Below are 27,783 nucleotides of genomic sequence, written 5' to 3'. Positions count from 1 at the left end.
CTCCTCCTCACTCATCCAGCCACCTGTCCATTCATTTATCCAGGCTTATTACCTGGCTGCTACTGCAGCCCCTGCCATGTGTTAAGTATTCCTTTCCCCTACTAGGAATTCAAGAAAAGAAAGGCAGCACTCAGGACACAGATCTTTCTGGTGCTCTATAAATAAAAAACAAGTTTTATTTTTCTTTCCTCCCTGATCCTCCCCCCGAGCTCTGCTTCTCCTGGTAGGTCACACTGAGCCAGGGCACTTGGTGGCTGGTGAAGGAGGGAGAGGGGGAAGCACTGTGTAATTGTGCTGGGACCTTCAGAAATTCTAATAATGAAAGACAGAGTGCAGGCCCTCACTTCCCCTTCCTGCACAGTGCAGGCGTGTGTGCCACGGAACAGTCCTCGCTGGTGAGCCTGAAGCAAACATGGACCAAGAAACTCTGAGCAATATTGTCCTGTTGGCCATCGTCACCCTCATCAGCGTGGTCCAGAACGGTAAGGGAAGCCTCTCACTTGGGAGGGAAAACAAGGGGAAATTTTATTTGTTAGTTGTTTGAAAGTCAGACTTACACAGTTCTCTGAGTTCTCTCTCTCTGTCTCCTCTCTCTGTGTACTTTTGCTTTATCTATATTTGTTTCTTTTTATTTGAGTATATAGAGATGTGTGTATACTTCTGCATGGATTGGGTGTTTTGCTTGTCCTGGTCTTTCTTTCACTTTAGTGGTGATGGCTAACCAGGTTTGCAGTGCCAGGGCAGCCACCTGAAGGCTTTACAGAGTCCCTCACCGAGGGGCCCGCAATCCGCATTTAACTATGATTAGTTAGTGGGGCCAGAGAGGAGAGCAAGAAGCTTGGAAAGGGAAAATGAGGCATGTTCACTCAGACACTAGACTTTACTCTGTGCAGCTGGGCTGACTTCAGTGCATCTGAGGTTACTGTCAAGTGCAGGCTAAAAAAAGTGAATTTGGGGATTTGTGAAAGGAAAATCACCTTATCATTATTTTACCTGTGTTGCTTTTTTTTTTTTCTTTTGAAGAAACATGTCTTTTGTAATACTTTTTTCCCCTCTAGCAACGTATAATTTTTGAAGTATTTCCCATATGCATTATATACTTACATAAAGAGAGAGAGAGGGTAAATTTTTTTTTGTTTGGGGTTGCACACCCATTAGTCCTGCTATCAGTTTTTAAAGAAACAAGTAAAATACCCAGACCTGAGAAAGCTAGGACTATGTAGGATTCTCTCTTTAAGGGTCTGAGTTAGGATTGCATCAAACTCTTTTTATAAGTATCCAGGGGCTTTGTATTATGCAATTTACTAAGACAGAGAAAAAAGGAGAGTACTTACTAAGGACAGCACTATAACTTAATGGTAATGAATGTTCACACACCATCACACTTTAGAAATTTGAGTATTTCATCAATTTGGGATATTCTGATATTTTCTCCCAATTTGAATATGGACAGAAGATGGTGATTAACCTTCTGGACACAGAGTGAGGCTTCCCCGTGGCCCCTACACCAGAGGCCCAACTCTGCACACTCTGAGGAGTTTTCTTATATGGGACAGCATTTTGTAACTTTATGACCCAAACATTTTCATACGAAATCACATGGCAGTGGAGTTGCAGCTCGGGAGGGAACAGCTGGATTGTTTAGGTTGCCATTTCCTCAAGCCACTGCTGTTTCATGTGGGCACTGTGCCCAGCCTCTCTCAGCTTGTAAATGAGCAAGGGGCTCATTCATCCCTTAGCACCCTACATGGACCCTGCTCTATGCTAGGCAGTGTCCTATCCCCCAGGGAGGGAAAGATCAGTGGGAACAGATGAGCAGACTAGGTCGGCAGGAAGCCTTCAAGGACCTCTCTGGGAGGCAGTAGTATGGGTGGAAGGCAGGCAGTGCCCATTTAGCTATGTGCAGGATCTTTGCTCCAGCCTCTCCCCATAGACCCATCAACACAGCTGACAAGTGTTCCGGTCAGGCAGCCAGTGCCCTCTCACTGCCTGTGAAGACAGGGCTGAGCTCAGTATGGAGGTTGGCCTTCACTCTGAGCTGCTTCCTCTCAGTTCAGACCTGGGGGACGGGGAGCTGAGGGGGTTGCTGCAGTGTCTCCAGTTATAAGAACAGTCTCTTCATCTCTCCTAAGGGAGATGCACCAAGACCTGGCCCTGGACTGTCGAGTGGGTGCTGGGCTTCTCTGTAATGGCTTAGGGAACCCTGAGCAGAGATGGTGAGATTTTAATTATTTTTGGCAGATGCTATTAAGAAGAAGTTCTTTGGTACAGTGGGGGAGGAGGGATTATAGATGGCCAAATGTCTAAGTTTTAACCACAATCTAAAGGCCATTTTAGATAGATAAAGATATTATCTTTATGATCTCACAGAGTTCCACCAACCGATGAGTGGAATGGAGGCTTCCTGGTGAGAGAGATACAAGTATGAACAAGCACAGAGCTATTTTTGGGGGCTGGAGACTTTTTCATGCTGGGCAGACCCCACGTGACCCCCCCCCCCAGTCTCTGTCCCTCCCCAGCCCCCTGTGAGCAGCTCCAGCAACATGGGGGCATAGTGGCCTTGTACAGTGCTGCCCCACCTAGTGCTTGGGAAGGGACAAACTGAAGCCACAGAAAGAGCCCTTGCCACCACCTCTGGGTGGCTCAGGACAAGCGTGCACCCCTGTTGGGCACAGACCTGAACTCCCATGCAGTGCAGAGCTTACTGTGTGAGGCCTTTTCGTTCATAACTGTTAAACGTGCCATGTAGTGGAACAAGAAAAATCCCCATGACTTAGGAAACAGCACCTCTGCTTGTTTTCTCCATGAGTTTCTAGGCAAACACAAAAGCCCAAATGTATGTCCAGAGCTTCTCTTTGCAATTCTAATCAACCTCAATGTAGCAGCCACAGATCTACCTTACAGGGTTTGGAAAATATGCAAAAACTATGCTTTCCCTCCCTTGCCCACAAAACGTCATTCCAAACCTTTCTTGTTTGTTTTAAGAAATATTTACATGTTGTTGCCAGGCACTGCACACTTTGTCTTTGTCCCAAGACAAGTCCGTGTGTGTCTACTCCAGTGTCTGGGGCTCTGTGCCTTGCTACACCTCAATATGTGGGAGCTCATATTCCGGAGAGGCTGGGGCCCAGCCACCTGGTGGAACTTCCTCCTCTGCCTCCCAAACGTTCTCTAGTCATCAAGATCTTTGAACATATGGCCCTCTTCCAGCTTGATCCAGCAGAACGTAGGCATGGAAATGCAGAACAAGCCTGAAATATATCATTCTAAGAAAGCTAAGCCAGAATCACCAGAGCTTGGTCTCCTAGGGAAGACAGAGAGAGACCTTCCCTGTGAAAAGCACCCAGAGGACCTACATTTTCTCCTTCCCAAGTGCCAGCAGCTTTGACATGGAGCAAAGGTGGGACACAGATTTGGAGAAAGTGATTTCCAGTGTAAGCCAAACTAATTAGATTGGGAGGAGAGAGCAAGTCTAACTGGTGACAGCAGGGAAAAGGTGTCTTCCAGCAGGAGAACTGTTACCTCAGCCACTCTGGTGGTAGGGGAGGTTGCAGGAGTTAGCATCATCCTCTCTCCTCTAAGAGCAACAACCTCCTCAAGTCTCTTCTTACTTTGAAGCCAAGAAGTGGGACATGATGGCCCCTGCAGTCATAAGGGTTTGTGAGAACTGTGATAGGAGGGAAATAGAGCCGGTAGGGTCTACCTATCTCTCCATGCCTTCCCTGCTACGTCCAACTCACGCACTCACACAGTGAGTCTCATGAGCCTCCATATCGGAAGACCTCACAAACCTAGCCTGGGGTTTGATGGGCTTTAGAAACAGGATCAGGGACTTATGAAGTTCCCCGGTGCAGAAATCTTCACACATCCTCAACAGCTCCTACAGGAATACTGTTGTAGTGGAGAGTCTCGACCCACTGAATGTGCCCTGCCCTTTGTCATATGTAATGAGAGTTTGCTCTGTGTCAAGTACAGTCCTTTGTGCTGGGCATAATATTATCTCATTTAATCCTTCTATCCTATGAAATATATTATTAGTATTCCTATTTTACAGATAAGAGAAGTGGGGCTTAGAGAGGGTAGACCATTGGTTGAAGGTCCTAGAGTCAGCAGTGGTGAAGCTGGGATTCAAACTTCCTCCAAAGTGTAGATGCTTACACTATGTATATCGCCTCAAATTCATTTATTCAAGAACTCATAACCCAGGAAGTTCTTTCTAAATTTTTTATTTATTGATTGATTTGAGAGAGGAAGAAAGGGAGAGAGAGAGAAACATTGATTTGTTGTTCCACTTATTTTTGCATTCATTGGTTGATACCTGTATTTACTCTGACTGGGGATTGAACCTGCAGCCTTGGCGTACTGGGACCAACTGAGCTACCCGGCCAGGGCAGGAAGTTCTTTCTAATACTGAGGTGAAATCTGCCCTATAACTTCTATCCACTGGTCCTGTTTTTGTCCTCTGGAAAAGCTTAGACTGTTCCTGCTGCTTCTGTGTTTACAAAATCAGCTGTAATATTCTTTCTTCAACACATCATTTCTCATAGGTCTTGATTTCCAGAGTCCCTTGTCATTGCCTGCTCTTTCCATCTTGCCATGTCCTTTCTAAAATACAGATAGGTGTCTCCTGTGCAGGCAAACTGTTCCTGAGACCCAGACAGCAATTCTGTTAAAATAATCTATGTATGAGATATTCTTTTGAAGATTTGTATGACACTGCTCGCTCATATTAACTTTGCAGTTAACTAAAATCTCATGATTTTTAAATGAGATCCTGAAAAAGTTATTTAACTTCTCTCACCCTCAGTTTCCTCAACTGAGAAGCAGACTTATTAATAACTACCATGTGTGGAGGTTGAAGGTATTGCATGAAATAACATAGGTGAGGCAGCTAGCAGTGCCCAGTGTGTGGTTGATTCTCAGGAGTGGTCTGCAGGCTTCTGTCTCTGATCTCTATCTCTATTTCTCTCTAGCTTGGCCTGATGTTAGCAGCTGGCCAAGATAAGTGTGTTAATGGTCTTTGCACTCACAGTTTCTGCAACATAGTTGAGGATAACAAGGGGCTGGAGTTAGAGTGAGCAAAGGTAGCCCAACTCTTTCAAGTCTAGCTTAGAAAGAAAGAGAGATAGATCTAGTGAATACTGGATAGAGACAGACTTGTTTTCATTTTGTTTTAAGAATAGGAAAGATTTGAGTGTGTTTCCAAGGTAAAGAGAAGGAGGGGGGAAAAAAGCTTGAAGGTTCAGAAAATAAGCAAAACACCAATGCAACAAAGACCTGAAGAAGTAGCAAGAATGGGGTCAAGGTCAAGTCTTGGGAAACAGGAAAGGGTTTGTCCTCTGAGCAAGGAGAGGAAGAAGGGCTGACTCAGGGAAGTACAGTCAAGTTGTGATGCTGGTTGCAGAAATAACCTCTGACTTTCTTAATACTGTCCCAGTTTACATGTTCAGAGGTCAAGATGTCCCCTTGGGTTCTGGAAAGACAATGATTAGAATTTTCTACTGGATTTTGTGCTAAGAAGAGACATTCAGAATGGATAAATGTGTGTTTAAACCCTGTGTAGCTGAGAGGCGCCTTGTAGTGAGCATCAGTGAGACAGTGAGAGGAAAACATGCCCTCAAAGGCCCAGCTGGATCTGATCTCCAGCTTTACTGCGCCCCAAGAGAGTGACTCTGACATCATTATTTAGCCTCCCTGAGCCATAGTGTCCTTATCTACAAAGTGGGAACAACATTGGCCCAATAAGGGATTCTGTCATGTGCCTACCAAAGAGCTCGCAGTATGGTAGATCCTCCTTCATACAAGCTGGCCCTGGAGATGGGCTCAAAATGAGCCCATTTTGGGGGAAGAAATGCACTTTTGCCAGACAGAAAACCATGAAAGGCTTTTATTCCAATATAAGGCATCTTTTCCATGTCTTTCTGAGGAGGTTAATAAGAAGTTGATGAAAGGGAACCTTGTGGATGGATCCCTGACGATTTCACTTTCCTTTGCCCTTTTGACTCTTGAAATAGGAGTAAAGGAATAAAATGAGGGGAAGGGAGAGAAAGAGAGAGAGAGACCTTTACTCCCCAGGGCCAACGTCCAATCTATAGAAAACCCTCTGGATTCTTGTCTCCTCCACAACATCTCTTACATCCCACAGCCATTATTCTAATCAGCTCCCTCCCATTTTCTCCCCTGTCCTGGTCTCATTCCTCTCCATGGTCCCCACACTAAAAACAGGGTGGCTTTCTGATTACACCATGGCTTAGCTTACACTTGTCAATGACTCCTTTTTGCTCTTGAGATGGAAATAAATTCCAAATTTATTAACATGGCTCACATCAAGGTCTCAGTCACACTGTTAAATCCAGTGGACACTTCTCAATCATCATCTTCAAGCCTTGGTTTGCTTATTGCTTCCTCACTGAGGCTCACTCTGTCCAACCTGTAGGGCACTTCCAATGGCCCCATACTATGCTCCGCTTTCTCTTTGCCCATAGCTCTGCACACTGTATAATTGTAATTGATTTGTTTGGTTTCCTGTGTGTGGTCTGTCTCCTCCTTTTCTGTCCTTGCCAGAACATAAGCTCCCCATGCCAAAGCTCTTTGTGTGTTTTGTTCTCAGATGCAAGCTAAGTGTCTGGCACATGACAAGTGATAATAGATAAACATCATTGAAAGAACAATTTACCACCTATCTCTCTGGCTTCATTTGTAATTCAACCTCCCAACTCTCCACTCCCAACTCTCCACTCCCCATCATAAGCTAGACATACTGAACCAAAGACAATTCTTGCCTCTAGACCTTTGCATATTCCATTCTACTTCGGTAGAGTGATCTTTTCTGTTGTCTCCTGCCCCTCCACCTGCTTAGCTAATTCATATTTGTTCTTCAGATTTTACTCTAAGTGTCACTTCCTCTAGGAATTCTTCTGTAACCTGAACAATGAATTAGGTTGCCTCCTTTGCCCCACTATAGCATTGTGTTCTCACTCAATCTCATCTTAGTGTGAATTGCTATAGACTAATTTCTGCTTTACTTCTTCATTTATTTCCTTCAACTGTAAGGTCCTTGAAAGAGGGCTATGTCTTGCTTATGGTTGCACCACCAACAGCAAATACAGTGATAAGGGGAGAGTAGCTGCTGAATAAATTTTGCTAAATGACATTTGATGGAGGACATTTTTTTCTTAACATTTGATATGAGATGGCAGGTTCAAGAGTATGCTGATTATAACCCAAATGTAAACCTTTCCCTGGCAGGGTTCTTCGCCCACAAGGTGGAGCATGAAAGCAAGACCCATACTGGGCGGAGCTTCCAGAGGACAGGGACACTTGCCTTTGAACGGGTCTATACTGCCAAGTGAGTCCAAATCCTGACATTGTTGACTAACAAATTGGGGGCAGGGGCACCAGGGCCTTTCTACTGGACTGATAGCCACCCTCAAGGCCATATGTTTGTCTGGCCCAACCTTCAGAATGCCAGGGAGGCAGGGTTCCCAGGAGAGGTAGAACTCCCCCTGGGAGGCTTTGTGGAAACCCCTCACCATCTCAGTAAGTGAGTTAAGAGAAAGGAAGTGGGAACCCTGGGGGTGAGATCTCCACAACTCCCCCTTGTTCCAGAGCCTTATTCCAGTCATTTAGTTACATAGTTAACCAGTTTCTTGTGTGGTTAGTGCAGAGGTAATACCATGAAAACCAGCTGCTCCTCACCTTCCACCTGCAGAAGCAACAAGCAGGACTTGCTGGCAGCAGCCTGCCACTCATGGACTCTGCGGTCCCCTCAGTGGAAGTCTGGGGGTGAGGCAGTACATTTCATAATGCTGCTCAGCTTGAGCAATCAGAACAAAAACAGAAAAATGGGGGAATTATGCAATGGCTTTCCTACCTTTCATTCTTTGCTTTTGAATATAAAAGGTGTTTGAAAACACCTGAACAGTCCAGTGAAGGAGCCGTTGCTACCTGGGATGCAATGGATTTTATTCAAACCCTCATTTTCCCTCTGTGCAAAATGCATTTAAACAGAGGGCTCAGCCAAATGTGTCTGCTGCTCCTCTGGGCCTATATTTAGAGGCCTGAAAGAAAGGAAGGCTTTGACTGTGAACTGGAGGGTCATAGAAGGTGCTGGGGATCAATGCAAAAGGCCCGGGCATGTTGGCAAAAGCCACAGCCCCCAAGTCTGCATGCCTCTTGTAAGCTACAGGGCCTGGGTGATGTGTTAGTCCAGTAGAAAGCCAACCCCAGCAAGAACTTCTCCAGGGACCTCCAAAAGCACCAAAGAAAGGTGAGTCCTGGGGGTGCAAGAAGAAGACAACATGTCTTTAACCTTGCTATCTAAAAAAATAAAAGCTTAAGATTTACTCATTTTTAATATACAAATGGACAGTAGTAGGTGTATATAATTTATGTAAAACGTATCTGTTAGAGGGTTGCATGATCAAAACTTTTGGTTGATGGGGTGCATGATCATAAATGTTTAAAGACTGGTTATGAAGGAAAAGTAGCAGGAAAGATAAATGATGCTGATAATTAAAAAGCTCAATGCATATTTTTCAGTATAAGATATGATTGTTGACTGATACAGATAGTTCAAGATCATGGGGCAATTGATAAACAGACATCACAGCCAAGTGTGGCCCATCAGCTCAGATTTTGCCTCCATAATGGTCTGCCCCACCCCCAGCCCCATGAGGGCAGAACTGAGCCAGCATTTGAGAGAGAAAAGGAATCTCAGCTTTGACTCTCTGTTCGTGGGTATAAATTATAGTTCAAAGCCCTGTTCACAGCAGATGAACACAGGTAGAGCAGCCAAAGTTTGGTTTTTGGAGAAAAATCTCAGTTAATGGACCTAAGACCCTTCCCCATTAGTGCAGGTAAGCACAGGTTGCAGAGAGGAGATGTCTAATTTCCTAGTACATGTTTCATAGATGAGAAGTTTGTGGGATGTTGACAGGTGTTACAAGAAGAACAAGTTCTGCACAGCAAGACTTTTTGAGAGCCTTCAATGTGCTAAGGGACACTGTGATTCTTGGTTCTCCAAGAAGGGGAGGTGTTTCACAAAATGCGTTTTGGGAAATACCACCCTCATGTTCCTTCTTCCCTGCACCCCTCAGAATCCACTCTAGACTCACTTAAAATCACTTGAAGGTGATAGATCTACATTGAGTCTATTAATTAGTATTGATACAATTACTATTATGTACTTATTTTAAATTAACCTATACTAACTAACTAACAAAACACTAAGTGCTTCCATATCTTATTCCAAAAGGTGGAGAAAAGTGAAAAGTGAAAGGGAAAGTAGCAACGAGTTCTTTTCTCCATCAAAATGTTGGCACAGCAGAATGAACGTGTGGCACAGCAAACTGAGTGTAGTCTGGTGAGCTGTTGCAAGATCTGCTGAGTAGCTCATAGTTAGACCTAAGGCGATGAAATAAAAAATGGGGTTGTCAGTTTTGTCTTGCAGAAAAAAATGGCACAAAAGTCTCCACAAAAGAAAACTTGGAATAATAAATATTTGTCAATAGGAAAGACAAATTTCACTGGGGATTCTAACAAGGAAGACACTGGGGCAAGAATAGCCACCATTTCTTGAATGCTGCCTGTGAGCAAGACACTGCTTTATCTCATGTTATTCCCACAACAATCCAGGAAAGGAATTACTGATGTCTTCATTCACTTCCAATAGATGAGAAAATTGAGGTTTCGTGAGGCCAGGAGATGCATTCACTTTCACACAGCCACTAAGTGGTATTCCCACGTTGGACCCAGTCTTTGTGACTTTGAAGACCACAAGAATGCCCACGAGGCACTACATCACTGACCAAAGTTACTTGAATTCATCCTGGCAGTGGCTCTCTGTCAAGAAGGCCCATGTGTGCATGGGGCTTCGTTCAGGTGGAGACATGTCAAAGAATCCTGGATGGGGGAAGGTACGGGCTTGAGCCAGAGTGAGGGACAGGATTGGGGCATATTCTGAAAATCCACAGGAGGAATCCTTTCTCTTACAGCTGGGAGAGTTTCATTTGACTCTGCAGACTGTTTTATTAGGGAACACAGTGACTTAAGACAATAGGCAGGAATGACTGAATGGCTGATCCAGTGTCAAATCACTAGACATTCTGTCTAATGAGCAAATCCTTTGGTCAATGCAGAATTTTTAGGAATGTGGCGTCACCCAGACAAAATCCGTACTTTAAAACCACCAAATAACCAGCCAACCAACCAAAGCAGAAGCATGAGACTGAGGCAGAAGCAAGGACGATCTTCAGTATTAATAAACTTTCCAACTGTGGGAGCGTCAGATATTAGATCCATCAGATACAAGACGTTATTCAACTATATAAAAAAGGATGTTCACTCTAATTTCCTTGAACTTGGAAGTGGGTCACATTCTCAGTCCTCAAGCTGCAGCTTTGTCCTCTCATAACATATGAGTAGAGGTCATGTTCACGCGAATAGCTGCTGCAGGTATCACTCTGGGACCTGTTTATTCTCCATGCCCTTCACCCCAGGTGGTATTTGTAAGGAGCTCCTGCCCGTCCTCTAGGTAAGTGACAATGAGATCAGCGGGGCTCTACTCTCTCCTGTGTCTGTATCCCAGCGTAAGACACACTGGTTTCTTAACTTTTACATTCATTGATTCCTCCAATAAAGGCTGCTTTGATCATCAGAAGGACAGAAAGGCCCCTGTGGCCAGGAACATTGCCTGCCTCTCTGGGTTCTCTGCAGGGGACGGCCCCAGGGCTGGTAATTCTAGAATTCCCTGTGGTCCCCCTGAGGCCCAGGGCCCTATTAGTTTGAACAGGTGTTCATAGCTGATCCGGGAGGAAAATCGTGAGAACCAGATCAAGAGGGATCCAGATGAAGGAATCCAAGGAAAGAATTTGGATAAAAAGCCAAATATATTTTAAAAATTGCCTCTGGCTTTTACCTGCACAGTTTGAATTACATGAGACCAATACTTCTCAAACCTGAACATGCACCAGGATCACTTTTGTTAAAATACAGACTGCTGGAGGTCCGAGGTGGACATTAACATCTGCATTTCTCAAGAGTTCCCCGAGGGGATTGTGCTGGTCCAAGACTAGACCCTGAGAGCCACCAGTTAGACCACCAACTCTTGGAGCTTAAATGGATCTTAGAGTTATTCATTATCAGTCTCTTAGTTTTACAGGTAAGGAGACTAAGTTTAGAGAGATTGCTGGGCCAGTGACCAACAGCTGGTCAATATCAGGTCAGGGACTCAATCCTAATTCCATACCCTTTCACCCTATTGTGTTACGCCTCTCCTTCTGGGCTTCCTTTACAAGGGTTGTTTTTCCATGGATATGGGTATTGGTTGTCTTGACCTAGACTATAAATTTCTCAACAGGACACTCGCTATTTAATTTCTTAGAGTCAAAGTTATAACATACCTGGTTTAGAGTTAGACTGACCAGTGTGTGAATCCTGGCTGGGTGAACCTGGGCAACTTACTCAACTTCCCCCAACCTCTGTTTCTCATCTGAAATGTGAGAGGAGTTGTGAGAAGAGTCACGGCCCCTCAAGGATTATAGCCCCTATCCTAGCCCTGGGCACCTATGAATATGTTATATTACATGGCAAGGGGAAGCCAAGGTGAGTAACCAGTTGACTTTAAGGTAAAGAGATTGTTCTGGATTATCTGGGTAGGACCCAATGTAATTGAAAGGGCCCTTTAATTGTGGAGGAAGGAGGCAAAAGATTTGGTGTCAGAGCAATTTCAGTGTAAAAAATACTTGATCACCCATTGCTGGTTTTGAGGTTGTAAGGGGCCACCAGCAAGGAATACAGGTGATCTCCAGAAGCTGAAAAAGTCAAGGAAACAAATTCTGCCCTGATCCTCTGAAAGGAATGCAGACATGCTGACACCTGGATTTTAGCCCAATGAGACCTATTTTGGCCTTGTGACTTTCAGATAATAAATTTGTCCTGTTTAAGGTAGTAAGTTTATGGCTACTTGTTACAGCCGCCATCGAAAACTCATGCAGTCACCATATGTACTCACAGGTTCGTGGTGAGCTTAAGTGAGATGAAGGTGTAAAACACTGGTACAGTGCCTGGTGTAGAGCGAGAGCCCCTTGGTGGCAGTGAGAACTGAGCCCTGCACACAGCAATCACACAATCAGCAAGAAAATTTTCTGAACATCAGCTTTTCTGAACCCACCCTGGTTTCTTTAATGTGTGACCTCACCTTTCCTTCCTCAGCCTTGGCAAGGGGAAGCCAAGGTGAGTAACCAGTTGACTTTAAGGTAAAAAGATTGTTCTGGATTATCTGGGTAGGACCCAATGTAATTGAAAGGGCCCTTTAATTGTGGAGGAAGGAGGCCTGTGGGTCTGAGCTGACTGTGTGTCTGCCATAAAGGTCTCTTTAGCTGGGCTCTTCTCCCTGCCACCCTACCCTGACTGCTGCCACTGCGTTGCTCACTGTCAATTCCAGAAGCACTTTGGCAAAGCCAGGAGCAGGAACTCTGCCAAAGCCAATCCATCAAGAAACTGAGTCACCAATGGGCTTCAGTGAGGAAGAGAGTGAATGGGTTCTGAACATGTGTTGCTTTACACCACTGTCAGTTTCTGATGTGGCGACTGGTGCCAGTCTTCAAGGGTATACATGGCATTATGAATGGGCGTGCGCTCCACGTGTGATGGTGCTTATTAATCTGAGGTTTCAGGTATTTTTCAGATGACACTGTGGTGACATGTTTGTTGATTTCTTTTCTTCATATTTGTTTATTCTACAGCCAAAACTGTGTTGATGCGTACCCCACTTTCCTTGTCGTGCTCTGGACTGCAGGGCTACTATGCAGCCAAGGTAATGCAGCAGCTTCTCTCTGTGTTCTCTTTAAAATGTGCTTGAGGAGGCTTCAGTTCAGGTTCTTTGTTGAAAAGACTTTGCCTGACCTCCAGCTCTGATCTGTGAAGCCCTGGAGAGGTGAGACCCCCACCAGCCCAGGCTGTGTTTCCCACTTGCTCTGTGCCTGTGGATTGGTGTGATAATGCATTGCTAATGCTGGCTCCCTGGGGGCTGGTTGAGAGTGACTGCACTGACAAGGGTGGTTTAAGGCTAAATGTGACTCAGAATCCTTAAGCAGTGTTAGCTCAGATACAAGGGCATTATAAATGAGAGTGCCAGAGGGATCTATTCTGGGACTACTGTCACTTGGCTCTCCTGCTAATAAGCTTCCAGCCTGGCAGTCCTCCCTCGGGCCAAGTCTGCAGTCATGGGCTGGATTCCAGGTCTCTAGCCTTCCCTGGTTATCAGCAGCCCACAGTCTTGACTTCAGAAAGTTGACTCCCAGAGTGGATTTAAAATTAAATGGAAACCAGAGTAATATTTTTTGGTCCCCTTTGGAGACTGGCACTGTGTCAGGTGGAGGAGTGGCATGAGATGGCCAGCATCCATGCTGTGGCCCAGCAGGGTGTATCAGGAGAGGCTACTAGTGTTCTCTGCTGAATATTTAATCCTAATCACCTCCTCCCACTTTGTAAAGTAGGCAGAGTGCATATTATTCCCCCTACCGTCTTTGAGGACACTGTGGTTCAGACAGATGGGGTCATTTGCTCAAGGTTACTCAGCTGGTGAATAGCAAACCACACTGAGGGCCCAGGTCTCTTGGGCTATAGCCTGCATTTTTCACAAGTAGCCTTTTACTTTATTCATTTATATAACACACGTACGTAGAACACCTACTCTGTGACAAGCCCTTTGCTTGGATATACCGTGACCAATAAAGAGATGGTGGAGAAACCCATAGTAATTGGCAAGATGAACCACAGAAAATCAGTGAGTGGGTAAATTATTGCCAAGAGTGAGAGATGCTGCGAAGGCAAAGAATAGGGCAATGATAGAGAAGAGAGGCGAGGGATGGCAGAGAAGCCATTTCAGGGACGCCCTGTGGCCTTTTTCTGTGCTCCACAAGGCTATCACCAAGCTCACTATTGATTTTTCACTTTCTATCCCGAGTTAAATAAGGAACATGTCCAGGAGGACTTGAAAAACTAGGTCAAAATATGCTTAGACTAGGAGTTCTGATTTCTTTTCTGTTTTCGATGATACTCGATGAAGAATATAGAGTTGTTCCAGCTAGACAAATACAAAGGGAGTCTACAGGTGTGTCGGAGTCTGTGACTATGTGTTCCCTGGCGAAACATGTGTTGGCATTGCCAGGGGATGAAATGTCAGTAAATCCTTGTTCGTATCAATTAATAGATGGTAGAATTTCTTAGCTGAAAGGAACCTTGGGATCATTATAGCCCAAATCCTTTACTTTACAGAGAAGGAGCCCAAGCTCCAGAGGGACAAGTGGCTTGCTCAAACTTTAGAATTGTAGAACCCAGATTTGCACCCACTGTGCCTCTCCCGCTGTTCCAGGCAGCCCAGGTGCAGAGAGGTCCATACCATTCCTGGCATGAGGGCAACAAGTGAGACCATTTCCCACCCTGACTCCTATTATCGTTCAATGTAGTTGAAGAGATGGGCTACTAAGTTAACTCCGAGCCTAAATAGTGAATGAACCAGGAAAAACTTTGTCTAGAGCAAATTGTGAGTTGTGACAATTTTGTGATATTTGGAGAACAGGATGAACTTCACAAGCAGTTCCTTCTGTGCTTTTGTTTCCTCATTTGTCATATAACAATAGTATTTTGGGAAGCAAGGCAGAGTTGTGGAAAGGACATGGGTCTGGGAGACTGACAGACTGGGGATTATTCTGAGGACACCTTTTGCTGCTGCTGTGACCCTGGGCTGTTACTCTGCTTTCCTAAGCCTCAGTTTCCTCATGTGTAAAACAGGGTGATTGTGTGAAATAATGTGCATTCAGCCCGACACAGTGCTTGGCACATTGGGTTGAACCATATAAAATTGCAGCTATTATTAATGGTGCTGGTGGTGGTAATACTGTTTTGAACTCAGACCTGTTTTCAAATTCCACCTCTTCCTTGGCCCACCTATCTGATATTTATTCATTCATTTGAGAAATATAGAAAGCCAATATGTGCCAGGCATGAGGCCAGGCACAGAGATGATGGCTGGCAAAGCATGGCTGTCCTCATGAGTCTTTTGGTTTGGTAGGTGACTCTGGGTAAACCGACTTTCCAGAGCCTAAATTTCTTTATCTGCCAAATGGTGACAGTAATGTGCTCCTTACCAGGTAGCTGAGAGGACTGGAGACCCATGTACCCAAAGAACCTTGACAGTGCTGACATATAAAAAGTGCTTGGTCAGCACAATAAATCTGGCCGGTTTTCCAAGTGCTTGCATACCCATGCTTCTCTTTGACTCTCAATTATTCCTGATAGGTAGGAAAGCTGTAATCAGCCCTTTGACCAGATGTAGATCGAATTAAGTATCTGCTCCAGCTGATGGCAGTCTTAGTGGGGCTGGGCTTTCTGACTCAGCCCCAAGTGTCATGACTGCAGGATTATTTGGGTGCTGCTTGTGGCTGCTCGTCACAGGCTAGAATACAAATGGAATCTCCTCCTCCAGAGACCTTTTCTGAACTGTAGCAATTGTTCAGAGAAGTTTGAACATTACGCTGCCTGGAAGCCCAGAGGTGAAGGGTATACTTTTAAGAGAACTAGGTTCAGAATTGGGCTTGGGGTCTGCCTCCCTCCCCACAGACACATCTACCACCTGGCAGTCATACACAAGCCTCTTGACCACTCAATACCAAGTGTCCCACATCTGGAAACAGAAAAGATGATACTGGTCATGTGGAAAGGATTCAAATTAGATGGTGGATATGAAAATACTTGATAAATAATCCCATGATGCCAATATAAAGTAACATCACTATTATTATTTTTAATCTTAATTTTTCAATTATAGTTTACATTCAATATTATATTAGTTCCAGGCATACAACATAGTGATTAGACATTTATGTATTTTACAAAGTGGTTCCTCTAATAAGTCTAGTACCCACCTGGCACCATTCGTAGTTATTACAATATTATTAACTACATTCCTTATGCTGTACTTTACATCTCTGTGACTATTTTGTGACTACCAATTTGTACTTGTTAATTCCCTTACCTTTTTAACCTAGCTTCCCAAATCCTCTCCCATCTGGCAACCATCAGTCTGTCTTCTGTGTCTATGAGTCTGTTTCAATTTTGTTTATTCATTAATTTTGTTCTTTAGATTCCACATATAAGTGAAATCATATGGTATTTGTCTTTCTCTGTCTGAATTACTTCACTTAGCATAATACCACCTTGATTCATCCATGATGTTGCAAGATTTCATTCTTTTTTTGTGGCTGAGTAATATTCCATTGTATGTATGTACTACCTCTTCTTTATCCATTCTCCTATTTATGGACACTTAGGTTGGCTATTGTTAACAATGCTGCAATCAACATAGGGGTGCATATATCTTTTCAAATTAGTGTTTTGGATTGCATTTGGATATATGCCCAGAAGTGCGATTGCTGGGTCATATGGCAGTTCTATTTTTAGTTTTGTGAAGAACCTCCATACTGTTTTTCACAGTGGCTGCACCAGTCTGCCTTCCCACCAATAGTGCACGAGTATTCCTTTTTCTCCACACCCTCATCAACATGTTACTTATTGATTTACTTATGATAGCCACTCTGACAGGTGGAGGTGAAATCTCATTGTGGTTTTAATTTGCATCTCTGTGATGATTAGTGATGTTGAGCATCTTTTTATATGTCTATTGGCCACCTCTAACATCACTATTATTAAAATTCCTAGATTTCTTCTAGGCGTAGGCTGTTTGCTGAAGTTTACATCAGCCCAGACTGTCAGAACCTGAAGCCTCTGCTAGATTTTGTGATGAGAAGTAATTGCACAATGACTGTATTAAAATTATGTTAACTTAGCCTGTTTTGGCATCTATGAAACTAAGGTGTTTTTCTTTCTCCACTTAGTTCCTGCTGCCTTTGCTGGGCTGATGTACCTGTTCGTGAGGCAAAAGTACTTCGTTGGCTACCTAGGAGAGAGAACTCAGAGGTAGGCACTGGGAATGTTTCAGAACCATGGAGCAGTCACACTTATTGAACAGGGAGCGTGGTAATTCACAACCATATTCTGCATAGCATTTGAGGGCCTGGGGGACCACTTGAGGTGGAATGGCCAAGGCTGACTAGGAGCTCTCCTACTGTTCCCCCTGAACTTTGTGAGCTCTGAAAATACAGCTGGGGAAATTGAACAGTGAACAATTCCTTCCCTTGGTATTGGGCTCACAAAAGGTGCTTTAACACCATGTGCTGCACATTTTTTGCAACTTCATACTCTCTACCCCCACCCTTCACAGTCTGAGGCTTGATTGATGTTCTATGTCTAGCTTTCCGGGCCTCTGGTGAGTGGAACATTTCATTGTTTGCTTAGAGAAATGAGAACTAAAACTTGCACAATGTGATAAGTCTCTTGAATAACAGACCTTCCGGAGGCCACCAGAACGAATGTTGAGACCATAAGGTACAATCACAGGCAGAGGATGGGGACTGAGAATGCAGTCCCCATTGCTTCGCTTATAGATGGTGCTAACGCTGCTGTGACACCCCCACTCCACCTGGTTTGGAAAATCTGATACTAGTAAAACAAATGATGGCACTTACAGAACATTTGAGTGACAGTACACCTAAGAGAACAGGATTCCTAATGTAGCAGAGCCAGGAATTTGTTCTGGGAGGTCGAGCCCAGCCTTCCCCTCCATTTTTCTTCCTTGTCTAGTTTCACACCCCTCCCAGCCTTTTACAATAGCACTCTTCTCTAGTGGCTAATGGGCTCTCTGTTTAGATAGCATCCTTCAGCGGCAACAAAGGCAGTGACATCCCAGGAGGTCAGCAGGTGAAAGCATTACTTCTGGGGAACTGGGAGCTGCAAAGCTAAATGACTTGGTGGTTCAGTGGCGAGCGGCAGCCGGAGAATAATGGCTTTAGCCAGCAGTTCTTTCCTGGTGCTCATGTCTTCTTCACTCCTCTCTAGTGGCACTCCTGGTTATATTCTAAAACCACAATTCCATTATCTCTCTTATCCTTACCAACACTGTCCCAAATAATGTTCTTTATTCTCTTTTACCTGGGAAAGCCTCTATTCTGCCTTCCCCAGGAGATTATCTGCTGTCAGGAGTTGGGGTGTGTGTCTATCAAAATAAAATAAGAGGGTTCTGCTCTCCTGGTTTGGCTTCCGATGCAGCCCTGTCTTTCTCCCCTAAGTCCCAAGGATTTGGCCAGGTCACAATTTTTCTCTTTATCTGTCACCACTTGACTGAGGTCTTAAAGTTGCTTTAAATCTAAGACAATCTGTACTCATGACAAAATTAGTCCATTTACCCACAGGCTTTTCTTATTTTAAAGATAATTAGTACTAGGAAATGGACAGAACAGCAAAAATAAACAATAAAATATGGACTTAAAATCTGAAAAGTATTTGATTTCTCCAGACCTCATTGAAATATAAATGGCCTAACCTCTTCTTTTTAAATCATTCACAAAATTTTTCAGTTACATTTGATATACATTATTATATTAGTTTGAAGTGTACATGCCAGTGATTAGACATTACATAACTTATTAAATGATCATACTGATAAATCTTGCACCATCTGACACCATACATAGTAATTAGAGTATTGACTATATTCCCTATTCTGTACTTTACATCCCCATGACTATTCTGTAACTACCAATTTATGCTTCTTAAACCCTTCACCTTTTTTAACCATCCCCCCAATGCCTCTCCCATCTGGCAACCATCAAAATGTTCTCGTATCTATGAGTCTATTTCAGTTCTGCTTGTTCATTTATTTTTTTTTTTTAGATTCAATTGTTGATAGAAATATATTTATTGCCATTTTATTGTTCATATTTTTTAACATCATCCTTCTTCCTCCTCTTCCTCCTCTTCCTCCTCTTCCTCCTCCTCCTCCTCCTCCTCCTCCTTCTTCTTCTCCTTCTCCTTCTCCTTCTCCTTCTCCTTCTCCTTCTCCTTCTCCTTCTCCTTCTCCTTCTCCTTCTCCTTCTCCTTCTCCTTCTCCTTCTTCTTCCAGACCCTGTAACATTTCATGTAATAGTGACTCAGTGGTGATGAACTCCTTTAGCTTTTTCTTATCTGGGAAGCTCTTTATATGTCTTCCAATTCTAAATGATAGCTTTGCTGAGTAGAGTAATATTGGTTGTAGTTCCTTGCTTTTCAGCACTTTGAATATTTCTTGCCAAGCCTGAAATGTTTCTGTTGAGAAATCAGCTGACAGTCGTATGGGTGCTCCCTTGTAGGTAACTAACTGCTTTTCTCTTGCTGCTTTTAAGATTCTCTCTTTGTCTTTAACCTTTGGCATTTTAATTATGATGTGTCTTGCTGTGGGCCTCTTTGGGTTCCTCTTGTTTGGGACCCTCTGTGCTTCCTGGATTTGTAAGTCTATTTCCTTCACCAGGTAAGGGAAGTTTTCTACTATTATTTTTTCAAATAGGTTTTCAATTTTCTTGCGCTCTCTCTTCTCCTTCTGGTACCGCCATGATGTTGATATGCTTGAAGTTGTCCCAGAGGTTCCTTACACTAGCCTCATTTGGATTCTTTTTTCTTTTTGCTGTTCTGATTGGGTATTTTTTGCTTCCTTCTATTCCAAACCACTGATTTGATTCTCAGCTTCATCTACTCTACAGTTGATTCACTGTAAATTATTTTTCATTTCATTTAGTATATCCTTCATTTCTGACTGGTCCTTATTTATGCTGTTGAAGTTCTCATTAAATTCATGGGGCATCCTAATAACCAGTGTTTTGAACTCTGCATCTAGTAAATTGCTTGTCTCTGTTTTATTTAGTTCTTTTTCTGGAGTTCTGTTCTGTTCTTTTATTTAGGACATGTTTCTTTGTCTCATCATTTTGGCACCCTCTCTGTGTTTGTTGCTATGTATTAGGTAGAGCTGCTACATCTCTCAGGCTTGGTAGTGTGGTGGAATATAGTAGGTGTTCTGTAGGGTCAGTGGCACAGCCTCCTGATCACCCAAGCTGGGCCTTCAAGGTGCACAGTTTGTGTGGGCTGTGTACTCCCTTCTCTTGCAGTTGAACCTTGACTGCTGTTGGCACACCAATGGGAGGGGTTTACCCCCAGGCTGATCAGCTGTAAGGACTGGCTGTGACCACTGACCTCCAACCACAGTGGATGATCAGCTGAGTAAGGGCCCACCTCACAGAGCAGGACTTACTTTAGTAGGGCTCTGGTGCCTGCTGAGTCTGCCCCTTGAATGTGTCGTTTGTGGAGGTAGTTGGGTGGTGGTGCTTCCACATTGGCTCTGGGGCCTGCCAGGAGGTGCAGGCCAAGGTTATCCACTGTCCCTGTTCTGCCTGGGACTACCCGGCATGAGCTACAAAGAGCTCTGCAGATGGCTGCTACTTGTGCTGGGCTTGACAGTGCCCAGAAAATGCCAAGCTGTGAACCAAGGTGGCTGCCTCTAGTGTTAGGACTGGGCCAGATGCTGCTTGTTTGAGAGATTTTAGGAAAATCTGAAGCATGAGCCAAGGCAGGCCATTCATATGGAAAAACCACTGGAATCAGCTTGGGTGGGCCTGAAAGCTAGGTGCAGTGGGGCCTACCAGAATCACCAGGGCAGGAGAAACAGTGTGAGCCAGGTTGATGGAGTCTCAGATATGGCACCCACCTGCTGGCTCTGCGGGGGAAGCTCATCAAAGGAACAATTGTATCTGCCTGCACTTTTGCCTGGAAGAAAGCTACCCCTAGCTCTTGCCCTAATGCTGGACAATTCAGCTCCTCCCTGTGTGTCTCTGGTGACCTTCTAGCTGCTGCCTCAGCACTGTAGCTCAGACGGAGTGAGTCTGAGTAAGCCCAAGCATGAGTCCTTTAAGAAGAACTGCCTGCAACTCCAGCAGCACTCTGTGTGCCTCAGCCTCAATTCCTGCTGGTTTTTACAGCCATAAGTTATGGGGACTTCTCTTCCTGGGACTGAAACCCTGGGCTGGGGGGCCCGATGTGGGGCTGCAACCCTCTTGTTCCTCAAGGGAGACCTCTGCAGCTGAGATATTTCTCCCAATTGTTTTTTGTTAATCTTTACCTGAGGATATTTTTTCCATTGATTTTTAGAGAAAGTGGAAGGGAGGAAGAGTGAAAGAGAGAGAGAGAGAGAGAGAGAGAGAGAGTGAGAGCGCCATCAATTGGTTGCCTCCCACATGGGCCCTGACCAGGGCGAGGATCAAACCTGCAACCCAGGTACGTGCCCTTGACCAGAAATCAAACCCATGACCCTTTGGTGCACAGGAAGATGCTCTAACCACTAAGCCAAACCAGCCAGGGCTCTCTCAATTTTTATCTGCCACACATGGGTGTGGGACCAGCTTGTTCCATGTATCTGCCCCTCATACCAGTCTCACTGTGGCTTCTTCTTTAATTCCCTAGTTGTAGGACTTCCATTCAGCCAGGTTTCAGGTGGTTCTGAATGATGGTTGTTTTGTAGTTTAGTTGTAATTTTTGTAGTTTAGTGGTTGAGGGAGGAGGTGAGTACCATGTTTACCTACTCTGCCACCTTGACTGGAAGTTTGATGGCCTAACTTCTTAAATCCCTCTGTGGTCTCTGTCATAATACATGGTATAAGAAGATTCCACTAGCCCCTTTCCCCATGATCTGTGATGGCAGACATTACTTAACAATCATGGTGTTCTTTCCTGCTGAGACCAAATGTGGCCTCACAGTGCTTCTTAACACAGAGTTTTGAGCAGTTGTCTTCAACAGAAGTGATACGCTGTGTACTGGACAAGATGTTCAGTCCTAATCTAGACCAAAATGTAGCCTGAGGTAGATGTTAGCCTGAGAGTCTCAGTGCCTAGGTCCAAAGGGATTTTCAATTCTGCCTTCCAGAAACTATTTGCTAACACCCTCGTACATTGGGGACCTCCCTCTTTTGTTCATCTGTATCTGTCTGTGGGATGTGTCACACTTAGTCTCTGTGGACACCTTAATGCCCTAATGCCTCCAGGATCTGCTTCAGTTCTTGGCCTCACCCACAGAGGAAGGTCCTACTCAGTGAGATCCTTCCCCAGAAATTTCTCCCTTGGGCTCTAGATCATCTTTGCTTTTCTCCAAAAGTTACTTCAGCCCTGTCCCCTTCAGAAGTTCCAATGTCATTTTTAGTCCAGTGGGTAGTGAAGACATTCCTTGATGTATCTATTTCCTCTACCAAATCTGCTTCTTCCAAGGATTTTGTAGCTCTTGCCTTTAGTCCTCCTAGAAATTTATGTCTCTTATTCTCAGTCCTATATCCTATTCTCCAAGCCCTTTCTCCCTGTTCTGATTGGGTCATCTGTAGCTTCCTTAACCACACAGCAGTTAAGGATGAATCTTAGTTTCTTCCTTGTTCATTCTAAGCTACTATCTGGGTCCAAACTCAATGGCAGTTGGCATTATATTACAAGACTATCTGACTTTTATCACCCACTTTCAACAGCTTGCACTGGCCTAGTCTCTCTTCCTGTCCTTTTGTTGGAGCTCCCACTAAATTCTTCTGCAATTTAAGGTTCTCAGCTCAGTGGTAGGTGGGAAAAGATTGGCAACTCTCAAGGCCAATAAGCTCAGGTTACTCAGCTCCATCTTCTCCTCATTGCTTGCTCACTCCTCATTTATTCAGCATTTGTTTGGTAAATATTTAATGATCACCTGCTCTGAGCTGGGAACTGTAGAACCATTCCCCAAGGAGACCCTGGAGATCAGGGGCATGGGGCAAATTCAGAAATATTAAACTACCAACATACTAATGGGCACAATTTTCATAAGATTGATCCCTCCCAGTCAATTTCCCTTTTAGTGTCAATATTTTATCAATTAATTAATTTATTATTATTATTATTTAATCCTCACCCAAGGACATGCTTAGAAAGAAGAAGGGAGAGAGAGAGAGAGAAACATAGATGTGAAATTGAATCCTCAACCCAGGTATGTGCCCTGACCGGGAATCCAACCGGCAACCCTTTGGTGCACAGGATGTGGCTCAACCAATTGAGCCACTGCTGCCAGGGAGTGTCAATATTTTAGAGTCTCTGCCTCGCCTCCCAAATATGGACCGTCGGTTATTTCACCAGAGCTGGAGAATGAACTTGCTTCTTTTGGAATTCCTGGGTGAGCATATGGGTATCAAAGCTGGCGTCCTCAAAGTGAAACCCACCAACTAACTGCAGCACATTCCTGGGGTGCTTATTCAAAATACAGCTTCCCAGGCCCCTCTGGGGTATAGGCTCAAGGATCTGCATTTTAACAACTTCTTCAGGAGAGTCTTACATACTTGGAACTTGGGAAACACAGAAGGTTGCTCATTCTTCTTTTCTGAGAATGGTTCATTCATATGACATACACTTATGGAAGGCCTAATTTACTGGAGATAAGTGGGTAAACAAAGGAGACAGTATCCTGTTCTCATGGATCTTACTTTTTTTTCCTTTTAGAAGTTACCAGGTTTAAAGTGATATTTCCTTATTGAAAAGAACAGAATTTTAAAGCCAGAGGAACCATAAAATTTTCTTTTTCTACCCACATTTTGTGTATATTTCTGTGTGAGGTGAGAGAAGAGTGGTGAGTCACCCAAGGCCATACTGCAGAGAGCTGGGGCTGGAACTTGGGTCTCCAAATGCCTGGGTTCACCTCTCTTCCACCACATCTCTGTTTCTTGGAAGTTTTAGGCATGTTTGAGATGGGAATTGTTTGGTACAATGCCTATTTTATATTTTCCTGTAGATGTTATACAGTGTGTGTGTGTTTTGGGGAGGGGCACATTTATTTCAAAACTAATAAACAATTCCTAGTCTCTGGAATCTGAAGGAGTCCTCAGGAAGTCAATTTGGCAAACAGAGCAGGACTCTGGCCTTTCACAGACAAGTGTGGATTTACATTCTGCCTCTTCCTGGCTGTGTGATCTTAGGCAAATTGTTCAACCTGTCTGTTTCCAGTTTCCCCACCTGGAAAATAGGTTAATCATACCTCGCAGAGTGGTTCTGAGAGTTAAAGGAAATCACAGGTATAAAACTTCTGGTTTCTACACATGCTTAATTATTTCATTCTGACCTTCCCCACTTCATTTAGAGAGAACTACGTTATCTTAACCCTAACCCTAATTTTTATTATTTAAAAACAATTTCAATTATGGTTGACATTTAATGTTACATTAATTTCAGGCATGCAGCATAGTGGTTAGACATTTACATAACTTAAGAAATAATCCCTTGATAAGTCTAGAACCTACCTGGCACCATAGTTATTACAATATTATTGACTATATTCCCTATGCTGTACTTTACATCCCCGTGACTATTTTGTAACTGCTAATTTGTACTTTTTAATCCCTTCATCTTTTTTACTACCCAATCCCTCTCCCATCTGACAATCATCAGTTTGCTCTCTATCTATGAGTCTGTTTCTGTTTTTGTTTGTTCATTTATATCTTTTTTTTAGATTCCACATATAAGTGAAATCATATGGTATTTGTCTTTCTCTGACTTATTTCACTTAGCATAATACTTTCTAGGTTCATCTGTGTCATTGCAAATGGTAAGATTTCATTCTTTTTATGGCCCAGGAATATCCCATTGGATATGGGTACCACATCTTCTTTATCCATTTGTCTCTCCATGGACCCTCAGGTTGTTTTCATGTCTTGGCTGTTGTATATGAAACGTTCTTCTTTGTCTCTTGTTATAACCTTCGTTTTAAAGTCTATTTTGTCTAACATAAGTATTGCTACCACAGCTTTAAAAAATTTTCCATTTGCATGAAATATCTTTTTTCATCCCTTTACTTTCAGTGTGTGTGGGTCTCTTGTACACAGCGTGGTCTCTTGTATGGGCCTTGCTTTCTTAGCCATTCAGCCACCTTATGTCTTTTGATTAGAGCATTTAATCCATTTATCTTTAAAGTAATTATTAATAGGTATGTAGTTATTATTATTTTGATCTTTTTTTTCTTCTTAAACAAGTCCCTTTAATATTTCTTATAATACTGATTTGGTAGTAATGAACTCCTTTAGCTTTTTCTTGTCTGGAATATGCATTAACTTTTAGAAACAATAATAGAGACGTCTTGATGGTTTGGTCTGACATGCAGTATGTGCCTTGTTGGGGCCCCTCGATCTTCCTCTGTGTTCTGCTTCATTGCAGTTTCTGTAGCTTTGCCTGAGCCTGGGGCAAGTCTTCATCTGTCCACCTCCAGGGTTGTAGCCCATCTCCAAGCTTGAGAGACTTAAGTTGCATCAGTGAAGTGCCTGGCTGAGGACCCCATTCACACTTGGCCCTGCACATGATGGGCGTGTGCTAAATTCTCTTTGCACTGTCTGAGAAGAGTTAAAGCACCAAGGACACATCTCATTTGGGGGTAGTATTCCTTGAGACCTTTGCAAAATCCTGCCCAAATTCAACAAGACTGCTATTCTATTAGGAGGCATCACCTTTTCATTCCTTACCACAGATTTATCTTGAATGTGTTCTGAACAGCTTCACAAATCCTTTTTGTTTTTGCTTCTGTAATGAGCATATGGTGGCCTCATTCATGTGATAAATTGGAGCCACCACAATATTTGACTTTTCACAATTTAATACCTCTACACCTTCCGTCTGCTGTCTGAAAAATAAACTCCTTTACATTCTTTTCTCTTCCTTATCAGCATTAGCAGGTAACTCAGCATTCATCTGCTAGGGCCACCACAACAAAGTGACACAGACTAGGTGGCTCAAACAACAGAAATTTAGTATCTCACAGTTGGAGATGTTGTTTTCTTCTGAGGCCTCTTTCCTTGTCGTGTAATGGTCATCTTCTCCCTGTGTCTTCACATGGTCATCCCTCTGTCAGACTGAATCAGGGTCCACTCCAGTGCCCTCATTTTATCTTCAGCACCTCTTGACCCTGTCTCCAAATACAGCCATATTCTGAGGTGCCAAGGTTTAGGACTTCAGTGTATGAATTTGGGCAGGACACAATTCAGCCTATAACCCTCTCTTTTGGGACCCCATCCCACCCCCAATATGGAAATAGAACTTCTCACTTCATGAGCATGACTGTGAATCAGTAAAACCAAGGAGAGAAGAGCACAGCTGGTCAAGGAGCAGGGTTCCACAGCTAGCAGTGCTTCCAATATGTGAATGTGCCCAGAGTCACCGAGAGAGCTTGTCAAAATGCAGATTCTGATCCCATAGACCCAAGAAGGGTCTGGGATTCTGCGTTTCTAACAAACTCCATGCTGCTGGTCCAAGGATCACACTTTGAGAAGCAGGAAGGTTTATAATTGCTGAATGGTTTTCAAACTCTTGACATGGGAAAATTATGGGTTACATTGTGAACCTTTGGGGTACCTTTCAAAAGGATAAAATTTCTAACATTAAATTTGTGGACACCAAATTTTGCTCTCTGATTATAGCAAGAATCAGACTCAGCTGCATTAACTCACCTATTCAGCTGAGCTAGCTGTTCTTGTTGAGGAGTCCTGGTTGCCAAAAGATCCCTCACCAGGGTCCATCCTAACAGCTTTAATGAGCCATTTGGCTGGACTTTGCTAATGCCACAAAGATGGACCCAGCCACAGCAGTGACAAGATTCTGCAGACAGAGAGGAAGCCAAGGTGGCTGCTGTGAACAACCAGGCGGTCACATATCCCTGGGGAAATGGATCTTGACCCAAGCTGATGATATGCCTCAGCAGTTCAGGATTAGAACCTTTGATAGGGGGTATAAATGTATAAAAAGCCTCTTTCCCTCCATTCACTTAAAATACCTGTCTTGCCTTGCTGGGGACCCAGCTCTCATTACAATGAACATGAGTTATTCCCAGGGAGATTGAAGCCTCAGATACCAAAACACCTTTTAGATTCTACCAGCCTTGTTAGCTTATTTAAACAATCACTTCTCTCCTGGAGGCCCTTAAAGGCTGCATGATACACAGCTGCCAGCAAGGCTCTTGTAGGTGCTCCCAGAGAGGAGCAGGGTAGAGAGGGTCTGGATGAGTCGATGGGGTTCTTAACCCCCAGTCAGAATGCCAGATGACCAGCAGAGCCTGCTACCTTCACGCCGTCAAGGACCTAGAATTCAAAGGAGACCAGGAGAACACAGAACAGCTGCACGCTGAGCTTTATCAATGAGGGGTTTGAGATCTGGGCTCTTTAGCTGGGTTTTGAAATATGTTCAATGACTAGTAATAGCTGAGAGACTTCCATCCTTCATATGAAGTAAATGGAGCATTCTTGAGTGAAAGGAGCTATAATTTAAACCCCATGTATTTCAAAGTGATAACTTTTTTGTGTGTGTGAAGTGGGTGTCATTTGTGCAGCTTCTACAGGTTTCTCTCTCCTTTTCCAGCACACCTGGCTACATATTTGGGAAGCGTATCATACTGTTCCTGTTCCTCATGTCCCTTGCTGGCATATTCAACTATTACCTCATCCTAATTTTCGGAAGTGACTTTGAAAACTACATAAAGACGATCACCACCACCATCTCCCCTCTGCTTCTCATTCCCTAGCTTTATGCTGAATACAGGGTTGGTGCTCTCATCTGATCAATACCTAGGCGTCATCATTGCTTAGCCCTTGAGAGATGCAGGCCCTCTTAGGAAATAAATCTAATGACCATCCGGGCTTCACAGCTTGAGTTCACCTTGCTTTTTCTGGAAGAAAATAATTCTCTGTCAGCTCCGCCCCTTGAAAATGACAGAGGCCCCAAATTTGTTACTCAGACCCACTCTGTATGTTCCTTGATTTATCCTGCTTCCTGAAGATGTTTTGGGATCAGATTTGTGTTTTCCTAAAATAAAATGCAGACACGTTTGAA

At 43.7% G+C, this 27,783-nt stretch overlaps 1 protein-coding gene across 1 annotated transcript; it reads left to right on the top strand.

Annotated features, from left to right (window-relative positions):
• The first annotated feature begins 229 nt into the window (after positions 1-229).
• Positions 230-27,783, top strand: ALOX5AP (arachidonate 5-lipoxygenase activating protein). The gene is made up of 5 exons (XM_081128472.1): positions 230-482; positions 7,249-7,348; positions 12,747-12,817; positions 16,899-16,980; positions 27,313-27,783. The coding sequence occupies exons 1-5, from the start codon at positions 413-415 to the stop codon at positions 27,473-27,475; spliced, it is 486 nt and encodes a 161-aa protein (XP_080984598.1). The 5' UTR covers positions 230-412; the 3' UTR covers positions 27,476-27,783.

The sequence above is a fragment of the Miniopterus schreibersii genome (assembly GCF_964146895.1).
Source record: "Miniopterus schreibersii genome assembly, chromosome: 2".
In the NCBI taxonomy this organism is placed as follows: domain Eukaryota; kingdom Metazoa; phylum Chordata; class Mammalia; order Chiroptera; family Miniopteridae; genus Miniopterus; species Miniopterus schreibersii.
Note: the sequence above shows the minus strand (reverse complement) of the source record. Positions and strands in the feature narration are given on the sequence as shown.

Coding starts and splice junctions, on each gene's coding strand:
- ALOX5AP (XM_081128472.1), top strand. CDS start 413: ATGGACCAAGAAACTCTGAGCAATATTGTCCTGTTGGCCATCGTCACC. Junction 483..7,248: donor CATCAGCGTGGTCCAGAACG/GTAAGGGAAGCC, acceptor TTTCCCTGGCAG/GGTTCTTCGCCCACAAGGTG. Junction 7,349..12,746: donor GAACGGGTCTATACTGCCAA/GTGAGTCCAAAT, acceptor TTTATTCTACAG/CCAAAACTGTGTTGATGCGT.